The 26,760-nt window shown below is 41.5% G+C and overlaps 1 protein-coding gene across 1 annotated transcript; it reads right to left on the bottom strand.

Moving 5' to 3' along the window:
- Nucleotides 1-8,168: 8,168 nt before the first annotated feature.
- Nucleotides 8,169-26,063, bottom strand: grnb (granulin b). Its single transcript, XM_087844924.1, has 17 exons — nt 25,977-26,063; nt 25,604-25,679; nt 22,353-22,493; nt 19,324-19,449; nt 18,589-18,702; nt 17,286-17,427; nt 17,040-17,167; nt 16,749-16,878; nt 16,573-16,664; nt 15,818-15,962; nt 15,338-15,444; nt 14,206-14,442; nt 13,497-13,733; nt 11,367-11,621; nt 11,055-11,288; nt 10,468-10,710; nt 8,169-10,207 (listed from the first exon to the last, which is right to left on the bottom strand). The coding sequence occupies exons 2-17, from the start codon at nt 25,604-25,606 to the stop codon at nt 10,061-10,063; spliced, it is 2,481 nt and encodes an 826-aa protein (XP_087701050.1). The 5' UTR covers nt 25,607-25,679; nt 25,977-26,063; the 3' UTR covers nt 8,169-10,060.
- Between the last annotated feature and the right edge of the window lie 697 nt (nt 26,064-26,760).

Raw genomic sequence — 26,760 nt, 5'->3', positions numbered from 1 at the left:
CATAGCATGATGTTTCCACCCCCATGCTTCACAGTAGGTATGGTGTTCTTGGGATGCAACTCAGTATTCTTCTTCCTCCAAACACGACGAGTTGAGTTTATACCAAAAAGTTCTACTTTGGTTTCATCTGACCACATGACATTCTCCCAATCCTCTGCTGCATCATCCATGTGCTCTCTGGCAAACTTCAGACGGGCCTGGACATGCACTGGCTTCAGCAGCGGAACACGTCTGGCACTGCGGGATTTGATTCCCTGCCGTTGTAGTGTGTTACTGATGGTGACCTTTGTTACTTTGGTCCCAGCTCTCTGCAGGTCATTCACCAGGTCCCCCTGTGTGGTTCTGGGATCTTTGCTCACCGTTCTCATGATCATTTTGACCCCACGGGATGAGATCTTGCGTGGAGCCCCAGATCGAGGGAGATTATCAGTGGTCTTGTATGTCTTCCATTTTCTGATGATTGCTCCCACAGTTGATTTTTTCACACCAAGCTGCTTGCCTATTGTAGATTCACTCTTCCCAGTCTGGTGCAGGTCTACAATTCTTTTCCTGGTGTCCTTCGAAAGCTCTTTGGTCTTGGCCATGGCGGAGTTTGGAGTCTGACTGGTTGAGGCTGTGGACAGGTGTCTTTTATACAGATGATGAGGTCAAACAGGTGCCATTCATACAGGTAACGAGTGGGGGACAGAAAAGCTTCTTACAGAAGACGTTACAGGTCTGTGAGAGCCAGGGATTTTCCTTGTTTGAGGTGACCAAATACTTATTTTCCACCCTGATTTACGAATAAATTCTTTACAAATCCTACCATGTGAATTCATGGATTTTTTTTTCACATTCTGTCTCTCACAGTTGAAGTGTACCTCTGGTGCAAATTACTGACCTCTGTCATCATTTTAAGTGGGGGAACTTGCACAATCGGTGGCTGACTAAATACTTTTTTGCCCCACTGTATATATATATATATATATATATATATATATATATATATATATATATATATATATATTTCTTCATAATGACAAAAACACTCTTTAAATCTATCATGAATTTGTTGAGAGGACCAGTCCTCTATGCAGGTATCTTCTGACATACAAACTGAATCAGGATAACTTGGGCTCCCCTTAGCTGTCCAATATCAGGCTCACTGTGCCCATCTCATGCTCTTGTGGTAGGAAAGATGCGCTTAAAGTTCATATTATGAAAAAAATTAATTATTGTTGGTTTAAGAATAAAGTCTAAATTCTATTAAGAGATAAAAGTTGAAATGTGGAGATTATAGTTGTTGTTTTAGGATAAACTTCCAAATCTGCTATACCCTCTAAAAAATTATTTGTTTAGATGAGTTAGTGAAAAAACTTAATCAGCCTTCTTATCATGTTTTAGGATACAACACCCATCCTACATATTTCTTAAAGGTGTAACAATAGCAAACAGCTAACAGAAGCTAATTGCAGCTAACAGTAGCAAAAATAGCAGAACTTACCTACAGAAATGATCAGGACTTTGAGCCATGATACTTTTGCAATAGACTGCTGTTGCTTATCTATTGAAATCTATTTACTATACCTCAAAAAAGCATGAGTGTAGCAATGTTAATTGCCCATTACCAATATGGTGAGTAATGAGGGTGCTAAACATGCTCTATGAGCTATACTGACAATTTAGCTATGTACCGAGTTATCATAGTTATGTGCAATGTTATAAATGAAAATAATTTTACTTATCTTATAAAATTGGTTAAGGATAAGTTAGCTGTTGTCATTCGCATATTTTAATGAGTCCTTTACCCCAAAAAGTTGTGTTCATCTTGATGTAGCATTATCAGTGGGAGAAACGTTTTTACACTCGTCCAAGAAACTGGACGAACGAGAAGAGCGAAAGTGGATCGTTGAATGAAACGGATGAACCAGAATTGGTTTGTAAAAATGCTGCAACTTCAGTGGTGTGGGACTGGTTTAGCTTTCGTCCGTCAGATACACAACAAAGCACTATTTTTGGTAGAGCATGCTAGCGGGCCGTCGTTATTACCGTGTTGTTTGGAAAATACGGCACACTTAAAATCAATCCTTAGATTTTTCTGAAAATCGACAGTGCCCCTTATAACCCCGTGTGCCTTATGTATGAATTCTGGTTGTGTTTACTGACCTCGAAACGATTTTATGTACACGGCGCTCGAAAATCTTTTAAAATGTTTTAGTGCGACTTTGCTAAGCTACGAAGCCGCACCGCTTGATGGATTGTCGGAGCATTACGGCTATCGTTGGCAGGCGCCTCGCAGAGTGATACGTACTGTGCTTCAACATAATCCGGTCGTTAAGTCTGACGTCACTAGCCGTGTCTGGGCCTAAACTCCGCTGCAGGTCCAGATATCAAACGATCACTATGGCATTACCGAGAGTTGAAAAACTGTCTAAAGTCTTTCATCTTTAATAAAATGATCAGCGTTCTGCTAGCGAGCTATATAAGTTAGCTCGCTAGCTTCTATCTAAATACAATATAGCATGTCCTGACTGCGGGGTTTTGGAAACAAATTAAAACGTACAGCTCTGTTATCACTTCCAACATAAATGAAGACAGAAAACTAAAACAGTGATTTTTGTAGGGTTACTGAAGTTTGGCTAGCTGTTTTATAATGATGTGCTACGTGACCGCTAGCGACACAGCTATGTTAGCATACTGATAAATATTTTTGGTCATATCGCCCTGCTATCACCACTAGAGGTGGCCTGGCATCTCTGACCTTCCAAGTTCAAAGTAAAGTAGGACAGGCACAGATAGACCAATCCCACCATCACAGCTGTGTCTCTGCTCTGCTCTTCTGTTTACTCAGGTCGTCATAACAACTTTTGATGACGAGAAGGAGCTGGGTGGAGAGGGTGGGGTAAGATGATACGGGGCGAAAAGGTCACAGGAAGTGTGTGGGCTTGTTTTGCTTTTTGTGTACGGATGACCTCACCAAATTTAGTTATCACATCATCAGACAAAGAAGCTAATTTCAGCCTCGAGTGTTTGCCTGCCTATTAAAAGGTCAAATTAAGACTGCAGGGGGAGGAAAAAACAACCTTTGGAAGGAACATTTCTTACAAGATGAGCCAAATCTTAAATGAAGAGACAGATTACAAGCCATTAAAGTTCTTGAGATGACCAGAGGTGGCAAAAGTACAGGCATTCTGTACTTAAGTAGAAGTACAGATACTAGTGTTACAAAGTACTCCAGTAAAAGCTGAAGTACTGATTCAACTTCTTTACGGAAGTAAAAGTGAAAAAGGACAGACTTTAAAATGTACTCCCAGTAAGAAAGGAAAAAGTAACCCCTTGGAGGACATTTTTATTCTATTCAATTATTTATATAGTGCCAAATCACAACAACCAATGCCTCGAGGCACCAGCTATTTTTGTACAAGCTAACTGAACCATGTGCTACATTAATGTAATGATGAAACAATATTAGTAGTATGAATTTTAATTCTGCTAAAAGTAATTAGCTTGAATTGGTTAAGTTGAACATGAGCAGAGAAAAAGAGGAACAATGTTGCCTTCATTGTAGAGGGTGACTTTGCCTCTAAACAGGAAAATGAGTATGGGAGGTTAAAACGGGATTCAGCAGGTGCAGGAACCCTGCTAAACTGCAGAGGATTTTCATGCAACCTTTAAAACACAGTCTACTTCAGTTTGATGTTTCACAATATGAAAAAACATGTCACATGTGCAGACCCAGTATCTGATTTAAAAGTGTGAGGACTTACATGTCAGCTTTAACATCCAGTTTATCAAACACCACTGAGCAGTCCTTATCTTTAAATCTATCATCCATTCTTCCTGTTCTGTTCTGTCTTTCTTATCTTTCTCCGTCTCTTAGTGAAGTTAGCTTTCTTTCCTTTCTCTCTGTGAAATAAGCAGGTGGACCTTTAGCTAGCACACAAGCAGTTTGTGTGATGTTGTTGAGCTGATAGAAATGCTGTAAAACATCATGTCATGTAGTTACTCCCTTTATGCTCCTCTTCTGTAGCTAGATGCTGACTCCTTATTTACTCCTTCCGAGTAAATCAAGGGTGTCAAACTCAGACATTCACCCAAACAGTCCGCTTTAACCTGAAACTCCCCTTTCTGTCAGTGTAAAGAAGTTACATATTTAACTGTTTTTCTATGTGATGAAGAAAAAGCTGCTGTGACAAAGAAAGAAATCTGTCAGCACGAGTCTTTGGACTTAAATTGTTAGAAAATGTTCTTGTAGCTCATTGCCCAGACTGTCCAGTTTTTTTAAAAGACTCATTTAGACACTCAGAAACCGAGCCATGGTTCGGTGCTGAACGTAAGATGGAACATCTTATCTCTCTTCTGAGGTTACAAACCACAAAGTTACTGCTTATTTTCCGTGGTGCGTAAACTGCAGATTTTAATCATGCAACAGATAAATTCTGATTTGTAAAATCAGACTTGCAATAACTAAATATTATTTCTAAGTCCTTATCATTTACCAATTTTAGGAAGGTTATAACATCCCTATAACATGCTTGCATTAACGTGGTGAATTCACAGTAAAGTACTGTTGTCACAAAACGGCCGAGCACCAAAAATCAAACCCACGTGTAGGAAACCCAAGGCGGAGGCAGAGTAAAGGGTTTAACAAAGGTTTATTAACTAACACCAAAATGACGTTCACGTTAGTACTTGACTTGGGCTTGATATATGGGGCGTGAGGGTCTTGGCCAGGGGAGAGGGACATGCAAGGGGACAGGTCCAAGAAAGCAACGGCAGCTGCTGGTGATTAGGTAAGTATGTGCAGGTGGGAGATGGAAGCGTTGAGGGAGAGGTGGTGCGGTCCAGGTGGGTTAGGTGGTGTGTGGCAGCTGTCCTGAGTGGTGAAGGTCCTGAGGTGGTGTAAGGGCAGGAGGGCAGGCAGGTGAGGCAAGGAGATGATTCCGAGAGCGGGTTAACCAGATTTCCAAGATGAGTGGTTCAGTATGATGGAGTTTTCCTGGAGTAACTAGAGCACGAGATTACAAAGTTAGTAAAACACTTGATATTCATGAACATGAAGTGTGAGGCCTGGTTACCAACATAGGGTAGTTGACGAACTGGCGAGGAAGCAGTGTCAGCAAGCAGCTTAAATCTCCAACCTGATTGCCTCAATCAGCTTCAGGTGAGGGGGGCTGTAGGCCCTGCCCATGGGTGGATACCAGGGAGGGCCAGACCTTCAATGGAATTTTACAGCCACACACCCAGACCATGACAACTGTCAGTAAAGTGTTGTCAGTGTTAGCTTTCATCAAGTGTAGTAGAGTTTAATTTAAATTAAAGCTGATGATGCTTCAATTCATTCACTGAATTCATTCACTATACCAACTTTATACAGTTTAGCATAAAGAGAACATACAGTATACTGTTAGTGGAGGAAATGAAACTCAACCAAGATAGCTGTGTAACATCTGCTGACATCGTTGAATTCAGTGGTGTAAATCTACAAAAAGCAGCAGGTCAGCTGATCATAGCTTGGCCATTAAGAAAATCTACTGGAGCTCACAACAGAAATGATTTTGGATTCGTATTTTACCCATGCTGAATCACTATAACAGATCTTATTGCTCCCCCACTCTCCAAATCCCACTTTAACCTCTGACTGTTCATATTTTTCTGTTTTGGCGTTGAGGCAAAGCCATCCTCCACCACGTAAGGAACACAAAAGAAATCCCCCTCTCGCCCCTGTGGGCGATCTATCCTTCAAGCTCGGGTCGTCTATCAGACGCCTGGGGTTTGAGGATCTTTGTTGTTCTGGGATCTGCTGGAGCCACACGCTTAGCTTGGGAGTCACTGCACCTAGTGCTGCGATTACCACAGGGACCAGTGTTACCTTCACCCCCCACACCTTCTCCAGCTCTTCTCTGAGTCCTTGGTACTTCTCCAGCTTCTTCCTGATGTAGCTACGTCTATCACTATGGCCGTCTTACTCTGCGTGTCCACCACTACTATGTACAACAGGTTAGCCATCACAATTTTGTCCGTCTGTATCTGGAAGGCCCACAGGATCTTAGCGTGTACATTCTCGGCCACCCATTTTGACCTCGAGACCTCCAGCCTCTGTGGAGCTTGTGCTCAGAGCTTGTTCATGTGCTGCCATGATTCAACACGTTCTCTGTGCTGTGTTTCAGTCCAGCTTTGTCCAGCCACCTGTTGGGTTTCTGGATGTTAGCAACTTCCTTTATCTGCCGGTGGTACATACAGTCCTGCCGTGATGACTCCTCCTGTTTCTCTGGTTTCTGCTGCCTAAGGTATTTGCTAAGCCCGCTGTCAGTTGTTGCAACCTTTCTGATGTACTCGTGGATGTTTGCTGTTTTATTTTGAGAACTCTAATGGCTTCTAATCTGTCATTTCATTTAAGGTTTGGCTCCATCTTGCAATATATGTTCACGTTACTCCTTTCAGAGGTTGTTTTTTCCTCCTCCTGCAATCTTAATTTGACCTTTTAACAGCAGGTTGGGAGGCAAAGACCCGAGGCTGAAATAAACGTCTTTAGAAAATCTGCCTGGCTGATGATGTGATCATTAAATTTGGTGAGGTAATCCTTATGCAAAAAGCAAAACATACATCCCACTTACCTACGGTGACGTTTTCTCTTCTGCATAAATACATTTCTAAAGATTCTGTTGACATTAAATTCTCACCATATGTAGATAACAACCTATCCAGTCCACACATAGAAAGAAACCAAACCACAGATGCCTATAATTTGTGTTTAATAATGAGAAATGACACAGTGAAAAAGTATTTAACATGTTTACTTAAATGTATTTGATACTTTGTACAAAAGCCTTTATATGTGATGACAGCTTCAAGACATCTCCTGTATGGAGAAACTAGTTGGATGCATTCCTCAGGTGTGATTATGACCCATTCACCACACAATCAGTCTTCAAATCCTAAAGGTTCTGTGGGCCCTTTCTATGAGCTCTTTCCACAGATTTCCAGGTCAGGTGATTGGCTGAGCCATTCTAACAGCTTTATTTTTTTTTCTTTCTGTGCAGCCAGTCAAGAGTGTCCTTGGCTGCATGTTTGGGTTCATTGTCTTGCTGAAAAAGCTTAAATAATACATACTTTTCCACTATAGACGAATATGTTCACGTTCATTTATTTTTGTATTTATTTTTATTACTAAAACTTTTTTTATCCAGCACCAAATCACAACAACAGTCGCCTCAAGACGCTTTATAGGTCGCCATGGACAAAGTTGCTAATCAGAGTTTCCTCTAGCAAATGCCAAACATGCTGCTACGTGTTGGGCTGTAAGCAAAACCCCCACCTGTGGACGTAGGGCCCTCATGGAGTTTCTGACTGTTTGAGCAGACACATGCAGGTTATTTTGGCTCTGGCAGTGCTCCTCCTTGCACAAAAGGTGCAGGTAGTGGTCCTACTGCTTTGTTATTGCCCTCCTACAGCATCCTCCACATCTCCTGATGCACTGGCCTGTTTCCTGGTAGCGCCTCCATGCTCTGGACACTACGCTGACAGACACTGCAAACCTTTTTACCACACCCCAGATTGATGTGCCATCCTGGATGAGCTGTGCCATCTGAGCCACTTGTGTGGGTTGTAGACTCCGTCTCATACTACCACTAGAGGGAAATCACTGCCAGCATTCAAAAGTGACCAAAACATCAGCCAGAAAGCACAAGTACTGAGAAGTGGTCACCACCTGCAGAACCACTCCTTTACTGGGGATTGCCCATCATTTACACCAGTTATCTGTATCATTTGCAGAACATGTAAAATTGATTGTCAGTGTTGCTTCCCAAGTGGACAGTTTGATTTCACAGAAGTGTGATTGATTGAAGTGTTTCCTTCATTTTAAGCAACACCTACACACATTTTAACAAAACAAACACACCAACCACCTCTCCCTTCTGACCATGAGGGTTACAATTAGTAACCAAACTCTGGAGTAGCACAGGATTATCAGACCTTAAATATTTTTACTGAAGCAGAAGAGCTGCAGTGTCTGTTTTCTACCACTAGAGGTGATGAAGCAAAGGCTGCCATCTCTGGCCTGCCAATGGGACGGAAGCTGGACCCACACCAGTCCGCTTTTACTCAGGTTTTCTTAACAATGTTGGAGTGGGTAAGTGGGGAGAGGGGAAAAAAAACAAAACAAACCCACAAACAAGCAAAGGAAATCAGCAAAATGAACTTTTATTTTCAGATGGAGCCAGTCTGTAAAACACTTTACATGACAGTCATTTAAAAATCATTGAAATTACTTAAGTTTAAGAGATCGTTCAGCTTTTTAGGAACTCCTGAATCTACAAACTCAATCATATTACCAACTGTGACACTGACCAAGTCTCAATTCACAAATAACTCCAAAAGATTCTCCTGAGCGCCTGTGTTACGTTTCCATAAAGACAAAGATGCAAATCAATGTTACAACTGCACAAAACAAAAGACTTTCCAAAGGATACAAGTAACTCCTACTGAAGAAGGCACAAACTGCTCTTGATGCTCGTTCGTGTCCCGTCAGCTTCCAAACGAGGAGGAAAGAAATGGGTTTTTTTTAAATTAGTTATTTTTTTATTAATGTTGCTGCTTGTTGGTGGCAATATTAAAACACCATCAAGCAGCCAAGTTGTGGCGAAAGCGTGAAATGGTTATGAAAACTTCTATTATTAAAAACTGGCTCAGCCATGAAACGTTCCGATAAATCCTTCGTTTCTGGAAGTGAAATGTCTAAAATTTACCTCTCACCTTTACAGACGCCTACATTTCAGTTTGCATGTACAACAACAATGTTTGACAGTCTGCTGTATGGTTTTTTTTTGTTTTTTTAAATAAACTCTTAAGAGTCAGTGAAAAACCGAGTCTTCAGACACCAAAACCACTTTACCATAAAGTAAATGTCTATGCCGACAATCACAGCAGCTCTAATCTGACAGCTCGATTTCATCCTCTAAGCCTGAAACAGTCAAATTAACAGCTGCATTAATAAATTCAGCAACACTGGAAACAATTCCAAAGGCTACCTGTTAGTTTGTCCAGATTTGTGGTTTTTCCACTGTTCAAATGGTTAATTTGCAGCTTTGCCATTTTAATGAATAAACTATCAGGAAAGATGATACAGTTCTGCTGACTTAACAAAAACTGCCTTTTAGAGAAGACACGTGGTTCAAGTCAGATTATGTAGGAAATGTTGCTCACAAAAAGGCAGTTTGTACATTCATGATTCTCTTCCAGAGAGTAGACCAACTCTGTGCACTCATGTTTAAACACTAATGATCAGGGAGTTTCTTTCGTGAAAGTATCAACAAATGTCATCAAAATATGCATAAGATTTGTTCCACAAACTCAAAGGAACTGCCAACCTTGGTACAAAAACCTGCTCCTCTATCTTAAAGGTTGAAGAGTGCATTCTCCGCCCTGTTGTTTAAAGTTTTGGGCAGCCAATCAGAAGCTACGTAGAGCTAAAGGAGTGAAGCAGCTAATTTCTGACAGAATGAACTGAGAGCAGGCGTCAAGCTCCCTGTATGGGTTCATTATTTTAAGTTCACTCATGCTAAGCTACTCTGTCTGAAGAAGAAGGAAAATCTGCAGAAACAATCGACTTTCAAAAGAGACGAATTCACTGAAGTTTATTTTCAAATGGGGTTTGTTACCTATAAGAAAACTTCAGATCTGACATTACAACACCGCAGGTTGAAACAGGCCGGAGTAATCCTTTAACAGACGCACTGTAAAGCTGTCCTGGAACCTAGATGTGCAGTGGTTCTGAAGGAGTGCAATAAATATTTTCAACCAGAATCCAGGCTAGGTTTCACCTGCTTACCCCTTGAAAACTACTTCAACTTCACTAAAATTCCTTTAATGGCAAAAATTAAACAAATGTTTTTTCTGCATATGTGGACCAAAGCCCCCCCCCCTAACCACACAAAACTCAAAAATACGCAAGAGTGCAAAAAACTTTGTAAATGCACCTCCACGAAATGAAACAGGAAGAAGCCCTTCTTGTCCACAGACAACACCAGTAGTAGATGACATAAGGGAAAGATTGAGATCATCATTGCACCTCAGTGGATTAGAGTCCGTGGGGGACAGTGTCTCTCTTTTGGTCCCCAAACCACGAGTCCCAGGTCAGCTGGGTTTGCAAGGTGCAGCCTCCGGCCTTGAGGTCGCACGAGTACCCGGCAGGACAGCAGTGCTTCGAGCCAAAGCAGCAGACGGCCTGAGAACAGAGAGCATGTTCAGCACTGAATCAATCGGCAAGGCTCAAACTTGTTTTATTCTAAACAAACATATGAGCTGAATGAATTCAGCAACAATAAAAGTCGATTATCAAAGATGAGTAGCAGCACAGCAACATATAGGACACCTGCTAAGTTTTAACTTTCCAAAACCGAGCCTAGAACAAGGACCATCCAAAGTCACTGATGGAAGAATGACTTCAAATGTAAACGAGTGGGAGGGACTGACAGGTGAACGTACCCTGGGGGAGGGGCAGCAGCTCCACTCCGTGGCGGAGATCTTACAGCAGGTGTCTCGTTTGGAGCAGCGAAACTCGCCCCTGCCATCACACGCCACATCCTCCTCCTTCACAGACTGCAGCACTTCGATCTGAGGGATGGTGCTGAGGTGGTGGTAGTGTTGTTTCTTCTCGCAGGTTCCTGTCTGCATGTTGCAGGTGTAGCCCTGAGGGCAGCAGTGCTCGTGGTCAGTGCAGCAAACAGCCTGAGCAGAGACCACGATGCCAGATATTAACATACAGCCACGAGTGAAGCATTTCAGTGAATCCTATTAAGCTTTTCCTTATATACACTCCAAAAATATGGTCTAAATGGTAAATTTATTTCCTGCTATAAGCACCATATTTGTTTAAACAGACAAGAAAGCAGGTTTTAAATCACTTTTGAAACTGCTGTCTGATTTATTTTACCCTGTTGTGAAACCAAATGATATTCTACATCAGCAAGACACTGCAGAAATGTCACAGATCAGTTTGTGGGCTTATCAAATGAGCACCTTTGTGGAAAAACTCGAGGATTTAATGATAGTCTGAACACTGATGCACAAACCTTGAACAGCGGGCAGCAGCCCCACTTTCCGGTCTTCAGCTTACAGCAGGTCGTCCCTGAAGCGCAGCTGCTCTTGTTGTCACATTTAACGTCGATCACGGCGCCCGGCTCCGTTACAGCGCTCACTTTGGTGAACCACGGTATAACATGGGAACCTTTGGAGCAGGAGAAGTGGTGGGGCTCACAGGTGTGTCCACTGGGGCAGCAGTGGTTTCCATCTTTGCAGCAGACAGCCTGACGGGCAACACGGGTAACTGACACTCTCCCATTTAAAAAGAATTAATCATTTAAAAAGCGAGGGGTTAAACTCACGTTCGGCACAGGGCAGCAGCCCCATTTGTGTTCCTTTTCCATGAAGCAGCAGGTCGTGTCTCTGGGACAGCTGGTCTGGGCGTCGCACATGTTCTGAGTCGGATGGGAAACAGTCCGGCCGAGCTCCTCCTGCAGGACTGGGATCTTCTGCAGCCAGGCCACACTGAGGCCACCGGGTTTGTCACAGGTGCCCTCTGCCACATTGCACTTGTAGCCTTTGGGGCAGCAGTGCTCGTGATCGTTGCAGCACACAGCCTGGAACGAAACAAGGAACGAGTTCTACATCACAGGCTGCTCTTCTGTTGATGAAATAGCTGAAAAGTTATCCTCATTTTATTTGACACCATGTGATCCACCAGTCAGCTTCAAAACGCCAACATTGTCTACTATTAAGAGTTCTGTTGTTAAACCACTGGTTGCAGGTGTAAATCTCAGTGTTTCCTGTTATATCTTCCCAAAAGAGAAGGAGTATTTTGGATGATTTAACACATCTATACATTTAAATTCAGACTTTTGAATTTCAATCAGTTTGTCTTTGCCTCTGAAAAATCCACTCAGGTATAACTAGCTGTCTCAAAGTAGAAGTACAGAAAATCTCTACAGTCACATGAGGGAGAACAGGGTTGATTACTGAAACCGTGTGCAATGAAGTCACTGAAACAGCCACTTTAAGGACGGGCCCCGGCCTGATCACCCAGTCAGCTGCCATGTGACTGAAACAGCAATAAGATCAAGTTAGTCTGATACCGGTCTGTGACTGAATAGGGGTCATGCAGACCAGCGGTCTCCAACCTTTTTTGCGCCACAGACCGGTTTATTCCCGACAATATTTTCATGGACTGGTATTTATCCGCGACACCTTAAAGGCAACAAAATAAAACTAGTAGGTACCGAAAAAAAATAAAATTTATTCATAACACACGTGAAAAGACCAAGGAAAACCGAGTAAACGATAACCAACGCTGTAAACCAATAAAAACTATTTCACACCTGAGCCTCAACTCTCGCGGCCTGGTACCAAACGACTCACGGACCGGTACCGGATGTAATTGTTTACATCACCGGTACGAGGACCGCTGATGTAAACAATTGCACTCAGAAGAGAAAAAAAACCTTTAAAAACAAAGTTGCTGCAGGATGGAAACTTAACTGCAACGTTACAATGTAGCACTTGGCAACATTCCATTTTTATGGATTAACAACAATACAACTGGCTGTTAACCAGTTAAGTTAATTCCTGTGAAGAAACAAAGATGAGATGTGGTCAGCCGGTGTAGTCATCTTATGGCTGGGTTGTCGTCCAAAGGTTGAGCATTTTTCAGGCTGGTCAACACATCTAATTGCCAACAGTTACAGACCAAATAAAAATTCAATACATATTCAAATGAAGTTTCCCCGTTCCATTTTGTGTTTAAACTAGTGTGAATGAGACATTACTGAAATGCACTCAGAGCCACAGCTGACTTCTTATTTTCCATCCTCAGACTTGGGTTTGATTGACATTTTCTAACCATCTCACGTCTTAAGCTGGACTGTAATCACTGTTCACATTGGCTCTAGGATTACCTGGGGACCTCTAATTAATTTAATTCAGGATTAGGAGGGGCGTGCAAGTGTCTAAATCACATAAGGTCCCCTGGTACTACTAATCCTGTGCAAATAGGGCTTAACAGATGAGTGTGAACTTTCAAGACCTGGAAGCTGGAATCTACTACTACTACTACACTTCCTGAAATACTGGTCAAATCATCTACTACTACTACTACTACTACTACTACTACTACTACAGTAAACAAATAACCACCCAGAAATAGGTCATGACCTAAAGATGAGCCACTTATGCACCATGAAAGCACTCCTGGGATCACACAGGAATTAGGAGATGATGCCAGACCAAAAAAAGAGAAATTACAAAGGCTCGGTGGTTAATGTTAACAAAATCAGTACAATTTCTGTTGTGTTTGAATGTGCTCTGGATAAAAATAATTCAAGTATCAGTAAGAAAAATTAGAACTGGATGTCAGAAATAACCACAGCTGACATCAAGAACAAACAAACCCTTGGCTAGTTGCACATCAAAGTTAAATCTGGCCAGCACATATGATCAGGAGGCAGAAAGGAGATGCTGACCTGTGGTAAAGGGCAGCAGGCCCACTGTCCGGAGTTCATTTTACAGCAGGTGGAGCCCCACGGACATCTGGTCTTCTCATCGCATTTCTCATCCTCCACCTCCAAGGTCAGAGCTGCTACCTTTGTCAGCCAGGAGACGGGCGGAGAGAAGCCCCAAGGGTCAACGCAAGTTTCCGCTGCCAGGTTGCAGACTTTGCCGTGAGGGCAGCAATGGATGTGATCATCACAACAAACAGCCTGTCGGGTACACACAATACAGACCAGAGGAGTGTTACACCGAACTACTAGAAATCCATTTAAGCCAATTACTTTTTTTTGTTTTAAATTTACAAATTTAAACTCTTAAGATCATAAATCTGTGTGAGCGTCCTGGGCAGCATTAATTTAGCACGTCTTTCCAAAGGCAGTGAACGGTACCCGCTCCCTTATCGAGTCTGCTTGTTTAACACCCACTAATTTGCTCTTTGTGAGTCTTTATTGAAATAAATTGGCATCATGCTTGTTTAAATTAGCGCATTGTTACTAGCTCACCCGCTGACCTGCGCCACTGACTCACGTCAGCATGAGTTTGCCCTCAGAAGAATCTGGCTCAGTTCTCTTGATGGTTTGAGCCTGATGTACTTGTGGTTACAGGATTTTCACGAGCTCAGCATTTTGAATACTAGAGGCAGGACAGAAGAAAGCAGTCCTCACTTCAGCCCCGGATTACCTGACGCAGCGGACAGCAGGCCCAACCGCCACTCGCAGTCTTGCAGCAGGTGGATTTCCCAGGACATGTCGTTGACTTGTCGCACCTGTTGTTACTGTCTTCCAGTAAAGGAAATACCGGCACGTGTCCAAGCATGGGAGTCACGGCGTTACCTGTGGAGTCGTCGCACGTGGAGCTTTTCAGGTTACAAATGGTGCCGTGGGGGCAGCAGTGCAGGTGGTCCTCACAGCACACAGCCTGCAGGGATGAGGAACAACACAGACTTAGGCTACGTTCACACTGCAGGTCTTAATGCTCAATTCCGATTTTTTGATCAAATCCGATTTTTTTGTCTGCTCGTTCACACTACAAATAAAATGCGACAGCAAACGCGCTCTAGTGTGAACGCTCAAAGCGGCCCGCATGCGCAAAAGATGACGTCACACACAACGCGCTCTGTTTAGACCCAGAGCAACAGTATTGTTTGACTGATGGCCCTTAATATAAAAACTTCGGACTTCACGTTTCCCAATTTTTGCTTCAAGTTATTTTGTTATTTACATAATAATGTAAATAACCTAATAATTATCCTTATTGCTGTTTTAGAGGAGCGCTGCTTCAAAGGATAGTTGCAGATTTCTGTCAGAATCTGCAGATTATACAGAACAAATAAAATGTTCACATTTCTCCAACGTTGTCTTCCCAGCAGTTTCACCGGATGGCCAGGAAGCGTTCGCGATGTCTTCTCCGGCGCTGATAATTGGCGTCTGTCTTGTGTCAGTGACGTAAAAGACGGATTTAATGCGACCTGACCGTTCACACAGCAGTCGCTTTCTAAAACATCGGATATGTATCGGATTCAGTACCACATATGAAAGTGACCCAGATCGGATTTGAAAATATCGGATTTGTGCCGTTCACACTGTCACACCATGATCGGATATGGGTCGCATAGGGTCAAAAAAAAAAATCGGATTTGATGTGCTTTCGCCTGCAGTGTGAACGTAGCCTTAGAGTCTGCAAATGAACTACTACATTACCTAAAGGAGAGTCTGTTAATAAGCTCTACTCATGTTTATTAATGGACAATAACTCACATGAGTTACAGAGTCCCTGTCGGAGAGGACAACAGGTCATTAAAGGAAAAGTGTACCTGTGGTAACGGACAGCAGGCCCAGTCTCCTTTTAGTGTTTTACAGCAGGTGCTTCCGTCAGCACAGGCCACAGAGTCGTTGCAGGGGATGGAACGGACTGAAAGGTCTGCAGAACAATAAAAATCACCAACATTTTTAGATTCCTGTAACACTGCTCGACTCAATGAAACGTTTTGAGGGAAAAATAAAAAACCCACAATGCAGCACAACCAGATATACATTTCACACATTCTTCTTCCTCCTTGTCAAATTTTGGCACAAAGAAACCCAATCACTGACAAGATGAAAACAGATGGAGAAAAGCTTCTTCCCACTCCACTCAAAACGTTACAGTTGACGAATTTCAGTCAAAAACAGATTAAGGCAACATTACTGAAGATATTAATAAAACAGTTTGTATTAAAACATGTTTTTCTCTGAAACACATTAAATATTTAGAGTTTGATCACAGAAGATGTGACGATGGCCGTCTCACTCACCTTTTCTCTGGACTTTAAGGAGCTCGGTTGCAGCTTCTGCCAGAGTCATGGTGGGGTTTCTCTGGGTAGACACACAGGTCCTGTGGTACAGGTCGCACTCTGAGCCTGCAGGGCAGCAGTGGATGCGATCTGAACAACAGATGGCCTGAAAGAAGTAAATCTGTGCAATCAATGATTGTGTGAAAGTGAGAACTCAACCTCATCAAATACTGCATTTCCTCCCCCGAGCTGCTCTCCTGGGCCTTTACTGCAACTACCTTCATTTATGAGTCTTTGTGCTTTCAGTAACTGAAAAGCTATTGAGCAGAGCTCAGGTGAAGGACACTGAAGAATATCCCTGCCTTGATTTTGCAGTGTTTTTAGCTAATTATCCATCATTTTGAAGCTTTGTGCAGCTTATTCTGGTTTTTCAGTCTAATGATTACTTCATTCATTGCACCGTTGTAGCATTTCTTTCAACCTCGTATTGAGAGTTTCAGAGGAAAACTACCAAAAGGAAGTCTTAACACTTTGAATCAACTCTCCATAAGTATTTCAAATTCATAAATGAAAGGAAATCCCAACAGGGACTCATTACATTTGAGCAAAAGCAGCCTTCAGTTTGTTAAATATGCCACTTATTTGATATCTAAAAAAAGACTAAACGACTGATAAAATATTAAAAAGCTTCACAATGACCTTTAGATAGTAAGAGTCTGTCTCTCTGCAACTTTCTGTTCATCTAAACTATCGCTCAGTGACTTCATACTACTTACACTGGGCATCGGGCAGCAGCCGTAGGTGTCGTTGGTCATCTTGCAGCATGTGGTGTGATCAGGACAAAATGACTTCTTGTCTGGACAACTGACTGAGGGGATGACAGAAGTGACACGGCATCCATCAATAAAAATCCTACTCAATGTTTGTTTTTTAATTTAAAGGTAAGTCTTACTGTCACTGGCTACAGCAGGGATCTTCTTCATCAGGGGCATGACGGTCTCGCCACGCCTACACTGTGAATGCTTCAGGTCACACTTCATGTTGGCAGGGCAACAGTGAAGGTGATCCTCACAGCATGTGGCCTGCATGAGATTCAAACACAGGATGTTTTAGCCTTATTAGGAACCCTCGTGTCAATGTTTTTCCTCCGATCAGTACAGTAAGAATCAAACAGCTTTAATTCAGCGACAAAAATATGAAAAACGCTGGAAACTGTTGGAACATCTACAGCATTTATAGGCACCTTTGGGTATGGGCAGCAGCCGTACTCTCCACTGGGTAGCAGACAGCATGTGAAAGCGTTTGGGCAGCTGAGTTTCCCATCAGGGCACGATATTGAACTGCCAATGGAAGCTACAAAAGTACTAAGACCTAAAAAGAAACGCAGTCTTCTGTTAACACTACAGTATCATCTGCATATAAATTTAGAAATGTAAGTGAATACATGATCATCACATTTCACTGTTTATTTATATGATGTAATCCCCACCTGGGTTATTCGCTCTCCTTCTAGCAGGTAGTTTGACCAGCAGGGGGAAAGACTCCAGCGAGGCAGAGACGCACCGCAAGTGAGCGATATCACACTTCGTTGCCTCAGGGCAGCAGTGGCGCCTATCGTCACAACACACCGCCTGCAGAGAGAAGATCACGGGATCGTGAAGCACACCGGTACTATAGATATACAACTGGGACATGAAAAATGAACAATTGATGCATATGAGACATTTAAATTCAGTATATAGAGTCGTTTGAATAAAACAGGCAGATGTGCCTTTCTATTAAAGCAAATGAGCACCGATTGCTGAATGTGCAGCCAACAAACACCATCTGATGCTGCAGCTTCAATGAGTTTTAAATACTGAAGAAATTCAAAGTGTTTCATTTGAAGCAAATAAATGTCTAAAAATGGTCATTTCACTCTGAACAGACATTTAAATGTTTTTCCCACCAGGAGTACAGAGATTATAAGACTTATATTCACACAATATTAGCCATTATCAGAATATGAAAAAGCTGAAATGTATAAAGTTTTCATTATTGGTGTGTCTAAATCAAGTCCCAAGTGTCTGACATTTTTAACACTTACTTTAGAGTCTGACATTTCTATAGTTTTAGCTGCTTTCAGGATCGATCAAGTTCTCCCCTCTTTGCCTTTACAGCTGCAGCTGCAGAGTGCTGAAATCAGCAGCTATAAGTGATTCAGCAAAAGGTCAGACTCACTAATTTTGACTTCAGAAAATGTGGAGTCTGTGGCAGACGTGCAGTGTCCTTCTGTGTTGCCAGCCAATTTGTTCATGAAGCAACTTCAGAACCACACAACCACCCCTCAATGAGTGTTGAGGCAACATGATGAAGACATTGGCAAATAGACGCAACACAGACAACCACAAGTCTAATGACACTTATTTTTTAAATGAATGATCAGCGCTAAGAATTTAAAATAGAGTCATCACTAAATGAAGTGTCAGGAATTTGTGGTAGTAGAAGAGTTGCAAATAAACTTAAAGATTCTTAAAGCTGTTGCATTTTCTAAGCCTGTGCATCCTTTACATCATCTATAAACATGGTCTGAAACCATTTGAATGTGTGTGTGTGAGAAACTTGAGGCAAACTGAAGTGCGTATTAAACATACAGTGTTGGTGAAGAAATACAACAGCTACAAACTTTCATAGGCAGCCTGTCAAGAACTCATGCAAGAAACAGCTGATCATTTTTTGGTGTGAGAAACCTGGGGCTTGTGTGAGTCAGTGATTTTAGGCAAAGAGATGGTGTTTGTGCTTCTGTGTGTCACCTTGGCTAAGGGGCAGCAGCCCCAGGAGCTGTCAGGAAGCTGGCAGCAAGTCGTGTCATCCGGACACTCGGACACCTGGTCCGGACAAACGACTGCCTTCACCGTCTCCTCGAGCTGAAGCAATCACATCACAGCCAACGCATACAAATGCAAGGACGCCACATGGTCAAACAAACAAAAGGTTTAAAAACACTCAAATATGAACAGTTCAAGGAATCAATAATCTATTAAAACACACTGAAAATCACTTCAGCCACAGCGTAATATACATATATAAAATATTGTTTTTCCTTGCAAGACAAGAGAACAAACAAACTGCTGGATGGATTAAGGCCGTGAAAACATCTTGGCGCTGCACCAAGAGAGATCAGGTAGCCTGTGTGGGGGAGGTCGAAGCATCTGTGCTTGTAGTGCCATCGTGAAACCAACACTATTGTGCCTCTCAATACTCTGCACGTTTCAAAAACATTCCCCGCACCTCTTCAAACACCTTATTTACCCATGAGTGTGATTCTTTTACGTCATTTGTTTTTGGGGTGGGAGAAACGTACAAAGCCGATAAGACAATTCCATTATTTTGACAAATAACACCAACTGAGCAAACGTATCCAGATAAGAAAACTGAGCTTGGTTCACTGGGGATTCCTTTAAGATAATCGTTCAATGGTTGTTGGTGGGGTAATCAACGTTAAGAGGTCTAAAGACAGAAGCTAAGCTTTGCCCCACCCCCTTCACCTGAGGCTGGGTCGGGAGTCGCGTCATCCACGGCAGGGAAACTGTTTTATTGACGCATTTCTCATGGACCAGATCACACAGCGTGCCCTCGTAACAGCAGTGGAGGTGGTCTGAACAGCACTCTGCCTACAGAGGGATTCAAACAGAGTGTAAGAGAAACAGGTTCACTGAGAGGAAACTTTTAAAACTTGAAATCAGCAAACTGAAATTTAATTTTACAATACTATTTTTTCCAAGCAGAACATAAATACTGAGTTTTATTAGTTTATAGTACAAAACATCCTGCAACTCTTGTGCAAAAGTCATATAACAAATACTGTCAATAATATGAATGTTCAAGGTCATTCTATGAAACTGTATGTTGACTGTTTTGTTCTATTAAACTTTCTAATACTATATTTTTAAAAGAACTCCCCTTCAGCGTGTGAGCAATATGAACAAGCACAATGTTTAACATTTAGTATTTACTGTTATATTCCCATAGATCATCATGATGTTGTTTATTCTATTGCTCTAGTCTTCTGCTTGTTTTCTTTTTTCCCCCCTCAACAGGTGATCCAGGAAAAGAAAAGAAGAAGACAAAGGTGATGAAGCAGATTTTCATCGTCTTTTCTCCTTTTTCCTTTCCCTCTCCTTCTGTTAACTTCCTTCTGAACTTTTCTTCTTGTTTTTCTTTCCCGTCCCCGAGTCCAGTCTGGCCTGATTACAATAACTTAGAATAAAAATAACTAATAAAGATCAAATAAACTATGACAATCAAGTGGACCAGTATAGCGAAAGGCCCACTTGGGAAAGTAAATCTGTTGGGCATTTTTCTTGGCCTTCAGACAATAATTCTGATTGCTACAGTGCCAGACAGGACACCAAACAAAAAAATTAAAAATAAAAACAACAACACAGCAATATGAACAAGCTCTCAAAGTTAAGTGTCAGAAGGAAGACGCCCCTGCACAGGGAAATAAAGCCCCATGTCATCCTCGATCAGTACAATGTACACTCAGTTCTCAGTGAGAGCTCTTTATGGCTGAGAAACGGCCCGAGTTCGAGCGCTCGCCTTATTCACAGCGAGCTTTAAGAAAATTGTACTCAACAGCTCACATGCTGCAGGTTTCCAGTTTTACTCACTTACTGTGGCAGAACAAGCCAGAGTTGTGTATGTGGGTAAAACTGGAGCCCCTGCAGCATGCGAGCTGTTGATTTTTTTTTTTTTTTTTTTGGGGGGGGGGGGGGGTTCATTTATCAATGGGCCAGAATTGAAATTGATCATTCTGCAAATGGACTTTTGCCCAAACACATTATTTTGATCTAGTCCCTCACAGCTTTGCTCCCTGAGAGCAAACCGGCAGGTGAAATTGACAGCAGAAGTGAGGAGAACACAACGGAACTTCTCAGACAATCACAATACAACAATAAACACATATTTGTTAGTTCAAGTAGTCATGGTGGGATATAAGTCAACCCAAGCAGCTGGCTGCTTGTGCAATAACCACAACAGTTGCACAAGGTTGATTTCCATGTGACCCCCTGCACCATTAAAGGCCCTCTAATGACTGTTTTAAATGGATAAAAACACTCTTTTCTGCATCAAGTAGTCTTCATAGTCATGAGAAAGTTAATTTTCACAGGACCCTCTGCTGTCATGTGAAAAACCAAGTACAAGCTGTGACTCAGCAGATCGCTACAGGCAACAACTTAAACTAATTATTTTCTACATGACCATAGCGCTTGGACTTTGCAGTGGAGAAATTTTCCCACTCTTTGCAGTGTTGCTACTGATCCTTGAAGCATGTAGCATTGATTTGTGCACAGCTCTCTGAAGGTCCTGACTATATTTCTGTTGGGTTGAGGTCTGCAGTTTGACCTACCACTGCAAAAACTTCAGTCTTTTCTTTTCCCCCATTCTGTTGTAGATTTGCTGCTGTGCTTACAATCATTGTGCTGGTGCATGATCCAGTTTGGACCATGCTTTGACCATTTGACTAGAGTACAACGCTGTGGCTGTGAAACAAACCCTCAGCTCTCCACCACTGTGCTGACATTTGGAATGACGTTTTAAGATCAGAGCTGATAAAGCATGTACTTGGGGCTGGAACACGTGACCCTGAACCCTCCCTTATTTATGCTGCAACAGGCCTAGGCTGCTGTGCACGTCCCATGATTGTTGATGATGTTATTATTAATAATCTCGGGCTTTCTTCCACAGAGCATCTTTTGTCACGTCTTCCTCCCCTTACACCCGACCGGTCGTGGCAGATTGCTGCCCCTCCCTGAGCCTGATTCCAGGAGTTTCTTTCCCACTGTTGCCCAGTGCTTGTTCATCAGGGTCATCCAATTTTGGGGGATTTCTTTGAGTCATTGTAGGATCTTCATCATATAATATAAAGTGCATCGAGGTGCTGTTGTCATTTGGACAGATTACATCAAACGTTATTTATACAGTGCCAAACAAACATTGTTCTGCAACTCTTGTGGAATATTCACATGCAACTCTGCAAACCTACGCTGTGCTGCCATGACAAGGCACTTTTTCCTGACACTTGTAAACAAGTCATACCTTGTTTTTTGTTTAGTTTCTTTTCTTTTGTAAATTGTGCGTCACAAACTTTAACACGCTGAGGCATGTAGAGTGTGAGTGCAGATCTTGTTTTTTTTAGTTTAAGCACTGGACAGTCTGATAAACGTGCCAGGACCTGAACTCCTGGGAAGACTGGCAACTGTATCCAATGTTTTCCACTTATGTAGAACGACAGACTTCAGACTGACTGGAAATGGCTTTCTAGCCCTCCCTTAAATTGATGGGCAGCAACAACTGCTCCTCTGAGATCATTACTGGCATCTTCCCTCTTCAGCACTGTGTTAAACACAAATGCTTTAGACTAGCAAACTCTTATACGGGTCACTCACACTCACTGATGATCAATGAATCAAGTGCATTTGGTTAGCAGTACCTGGCTGCTACCCTGAAGCAGAAGCATGATAGTGGACTTGATTAATATCCAGGTCAGACACAACAGTGACGGGTAACTCACACGTGGTAGCGGGCAGCATCCGTATCCCCCCTCAGTGTTCTTGCAGCAGGTGTTCTTGTTCTGACATGTGAGTCCATTGGGACAGACCAGCGCCGAGCTCAGACCCAGCAGGGCCAAACACAAGAACCCCATCTGCAGAGCCTGAACACAGGGAACAGAGGACAGGGCTGTGAGCGATTAATACAAAACCTTATGGGGATTTCTGGGTTTTATTCTGGCTGTGAGTGAGGAAACAAAGACAAGTATGTTTAGCAGCTGCAAAAGAATTTCAACTGAAACTGGATTTCGCCACTAAACAAACCCAGATCCTTCTGAGATTGACGTTCCCTTCATATCATAACCACTTTAGGTCCTAAACAGCAGCACTATAAATGGCAAGTCACGAGTTCAAGATTCAATTATTGCTTTTGCAAAAACTCTGACTGAAAGTGACTCATGTCTATTATTTTTAGTTGGCCGCTAGCATCATTAACGGCCTTTTAACTGAAGCAGAAAGAACAGAATAACCGACTACTGAATATGTAATGAAAAAAGATTTAGTGTCAATTTAAGGCTGATTTTCCTCTGGACTGTTGTGATAAAGCAGTGACTTTTTGTCCCAGAAAAACTAAACTCATTGGACGTTCCTGCTGGCTCATGTCACAAGTTTGTGATTACATTTTAATTGCTACACATTTTACAGGCAGTGAATTTAGGTTTCATCCATCCAGATTAAAAATAAATAAATAAATAAAAAGTTTTCCATGTTATGAAGGTGGTTCACTTCATTTTCGAGTACATAGCCATGATGTTATTGTCTGCTCCAGTGCCGGTTAGATTCCACATTAGAGAACAGGTAAGAAATCGCCACCTACAGACCAATTAAGTCTTCAGAAAAATGGCATCACCGTTCCTGGAAGAGCTCCTGTTCATCTTGTTTGTCTTTGTTTTTCCTCAAATGAGCATCAGGAATGAAAACTGATTATTAATACCACTTTGATGATGATGATGATACACACTGCTAAAGCACAGGCTAAGAGGAAATCACGAGAAAACACAAAACACTCTGAAATGTCTCTTAAAAGTCTGGATGCTTCTGACAAGGTGGCAATTCTGGGCTGAAACCACAAATATTTCCTCAAATATAATTTGATAACAGTACGCACTGCATGATTGGTAGACGGCAAGCAGTAGCATCTGTGGCAGGGATTTTAAACTCAGGGCAGACGGCTGCAGTTTATGGAGATGCTTTAATTTTAATACAAGTGAAAAGTTTGCCTCATGCAGCCTCTTGGAATTTAATTTTGTTAACAAGAAGCCTTCAAGTCGTCCAAACATAAACTTTAACTTTTATAAAAGCTTAGTCTTATAGAACTCCTCATTTTACATCTAATTACAGTTCGAGACATTTCATACAATATGGAGCTCAATTTAAAGAAAAATATTGATTTGTTAGTACGTGGAAGAATAAAAACTCCTTATGAGTTGGAAGATGACAGCTCGCGCCTGAAACTGCCCAAATAAGCTTGCTTTTGCAGCTCTGTCACTTGAGATCAAGTTCCAACAAATACATTTACCTGTAGTTAAGGACTTCTCATCTTTTGCAGATTCTGTACCGAGAATGAAAAAGGGATGTTCAAACTGAACACATGCAACATGTTTAAAATAGCGTTATGCGTCTGCTCAGAACGTCAATTTTCACTTTCATATTTTTGTACTAGGTTAGCGTTGGGGGTGTTTTTTTTGCACTTCTCACTCTTTGGAAAGCGTCCATATCCATTACTGATGGCATTCAGCTCCACTGCCATGAGCACAGGCAAATGCAACCTTTCAAATTTTATACACCTCAATACCCATTTAGCTTCATGAGCTCCTGTTCTACTAGAATTATTGCATTCTATTATTTAAAGATTTTACATCATTGCATTTCACAGGTTTCTATTTATTCGTTTCCTTCTCTTTTCTGTAACCTAAGTAAGACATCTGGTTTGTAATAGAGACATGTTCAATTTCAAAAGATCCTATAGTCCCAGTACTCTTAAGTAGCTACTAGTACTGCAAAAAAAGGGAGTGCAAGAATTAAAATGCAATGTTTCAAAAAGCACAAAACACAAACTGTTTCTGTGCAGTTTGTCTCTCAGCCCGATCTCCAATTAGAGAGACTGTCCAACAATAAAATATTAATGTGCAATACTCTCAGAGATCGAGAGAGCAAACATGAGGGAAAGATGAAAGATTAGGGACTGCTCAGGATGCTGACATTTGATAAATTACCTGGCTTATGTCAATTACTGTCATATACAGAGCCACTGTCTTAATCAGAGAGCAGATCTATAAGTAACGTGCTGCTGAAATCAGTTCATAAAATCTTTCAGCTCTGGACTGACATGGCATTTAGTTCAAGAGTAGAAATCATTAAAGTAAATTCAAACAGGTAATCCACTTTAGTTTCACCTGCCAGATTCTAACTTTTACCAAATTGTCACACTGGCTACAAACTAGAAAGGAGTCGCGATGGCTCATATAGTGGCTCAGTCTTAAAATTTCTACCCAGTTTTTTTTAGGTTTAGAAAAACTGTCCCAGGTAATTTTGGGAGTAGTGACCCAAAGTGTTTGTGCAGGTCAATCCTGTCACCTGAGCAGACAAGTGAAACCTCAGGCATTGCGCCAGCCCAGCATGATGTCAGTCACCTGAGACAAGGTGTGAAAGGACAGCATTCCCTCTCGAGTAGTTGTTCTAAAACTGAAGAAGCCTCTTGGATGACAAGTAAAATATCTTCAAAACCTTATGAAGTCCAGCTGCCTTATATTCCAGATCTAAAGACTACCAGGACCCAGATAAGTGGGAACCTACACAGACATACTTAAGAAGTAGCACACGATGCCAGAGTGCAACGCCACGACACCCATTTAAATCTAACGTGAAAGGGCAATATAAACTAAACGACACAAACAGAATGAAAACAGATAAGAAAAGGCTGCACCAACAGGGCAACAATGGAAGGTCTAGTTTCTTTGTAAACATACGTTAAGCTCACATTTCAATAAAAGATAAACATTACTGTCAACGACTTTAAAAGAACAACTGCAACAATTCATAACGCGAAAGACTGCTAAACTTCACCTGTGCAGCCATATGTCAATATATGATAAAGCTCGGGGATGGGGTTTAGTCGCTCTCCGCCCACTTTTTATTTATTTTTTCTTAAATATACAAACTAAACCTTTACAAATCCAATACTTAAGCAATATATACGAAATAAAACATTTACCATGATTAGCAGGAATCCCGAGAGCAGGTAGAAGGAGTTTAATCGTTATCAGCACAGGGCACTTTTCTGCATACTCCTGAAAAACAACAGTACACTGTCAGTCGATGTTATGCTTTTAGGAAATACTGCATTATACTACAGGGGGGGAAAGGAGTGACAACGCTTAAGAAAAATAACCTGCAACTTATAAAAAATACCAGCTGAAAGGAGAGAGCTTTCTAACGCTAGCTTCTTTTGTAATAAAAATACAAGTTAGCGTAGCAGGCTATGCAGCTAAAAACAAAGCTAGCTGGTTTAAATGAAGTTAAGCGGATGTTCTCTTTTTTGTTTGTTTGTTTTAAATCAACGTACGAAACGGAAATCATCCTCTTACCTCGTCTGAAGGGTCACATACATGTAGCGTTTGATGTGGTAGTGACAGCCTGCAACACCCAGAACGCACAAAGCAAACAGTCTCTGATAATACTTATATCACATGACGCCTGGCACGTGACTCAACAGGCTAGCGTCTTAAAGGGCCAGTACACTGCAGCGTTCCAGGGTTAGGAAAATAAAACAACAACAACAAAATAAAATAAGAATAGAATATTAAATTAACTTTTTATCTATTGCATTATTTGAATTTACAAAAACTTACGACACTGGCACAGATGTGGTAAGAATTCAAACATCACAAAGTATTGAAAGCATGTTTTCTGTAAGAGAAGGACGTTATAACTTAAACTTATATGAACATTTTTTTGCATTTCAAACAGTGCATAAATTATATGCAAATATGTATGTTGATGTTCCTGAAGTTCCTATCAACAAGGAAGCTGAAACAATACTTCAGCTTTGATGAAGAAGGGGTGGGATTAATTATATGTGCATACTTTCCACTCCTAGATGATTAGAATAGTTAAAACATTATTGTTGTGTATTTTTGCTTTATTTTGGTATGTTTTTTTTTTTTAATCAAAGTAAATTAATTGATTTTATTTTATTTATTTGAAAACACTTGGTTTTCTAAATATTTGATACCTCAGGTTTACTTTATTCTTTTATCTTCTTGTCAGGTTTTTTGCCTGCTTCCTGATTTAGTTTGGCAGTGAGTTGTGTTTTGTGTCTTGTATTTAGATTTACTTTAATTGTCTTTGATCTTGATTAATTTCAGCTGT

This window comes from Neolamprologus brichardi, chromosome 8 (genome assembly GCF_056152115.1).
Source record: "Neolamprologus brichardi isolate AB-2024 chromosome 8, ASM5615211v1, whole genome shotgun sequence".
In the NCBI taxonomy this organism is placed as follows: Eukaryota; Metazoa; Chordata; class Actinopteri; order Cichliformes; family Cichlidae; genus Neolamprologus; species Neolamprologus brichardi.
Note: the sequence above shows the minus strand (reverse complement) of the source record. Positions and strands in the feature narration are given on the sequence as shown.

What these genes read in the sequence shown, in the direction of transcription:
- grnb (XM_087844924.1), bottom strand. An exon ending in GCTGCTGCCCTGTGCCGAAC is followed by an intron (nt 11,289 to 11,366) that starts GTGAGTTTAACC and finishes GTTGCCCGTCAG; the next exon opens with GCTGTCTGCTGCAAAGATGG. An exon ending in GCTGCTGCCCGCTGTTCAAG is followed by an intron (nt 10,711 to 11,054) that starts GTTTGTGCATCA and finishes GTCTCTGCTCAG; the next exon opens with GCTGTTTGCTGCACTGACCA.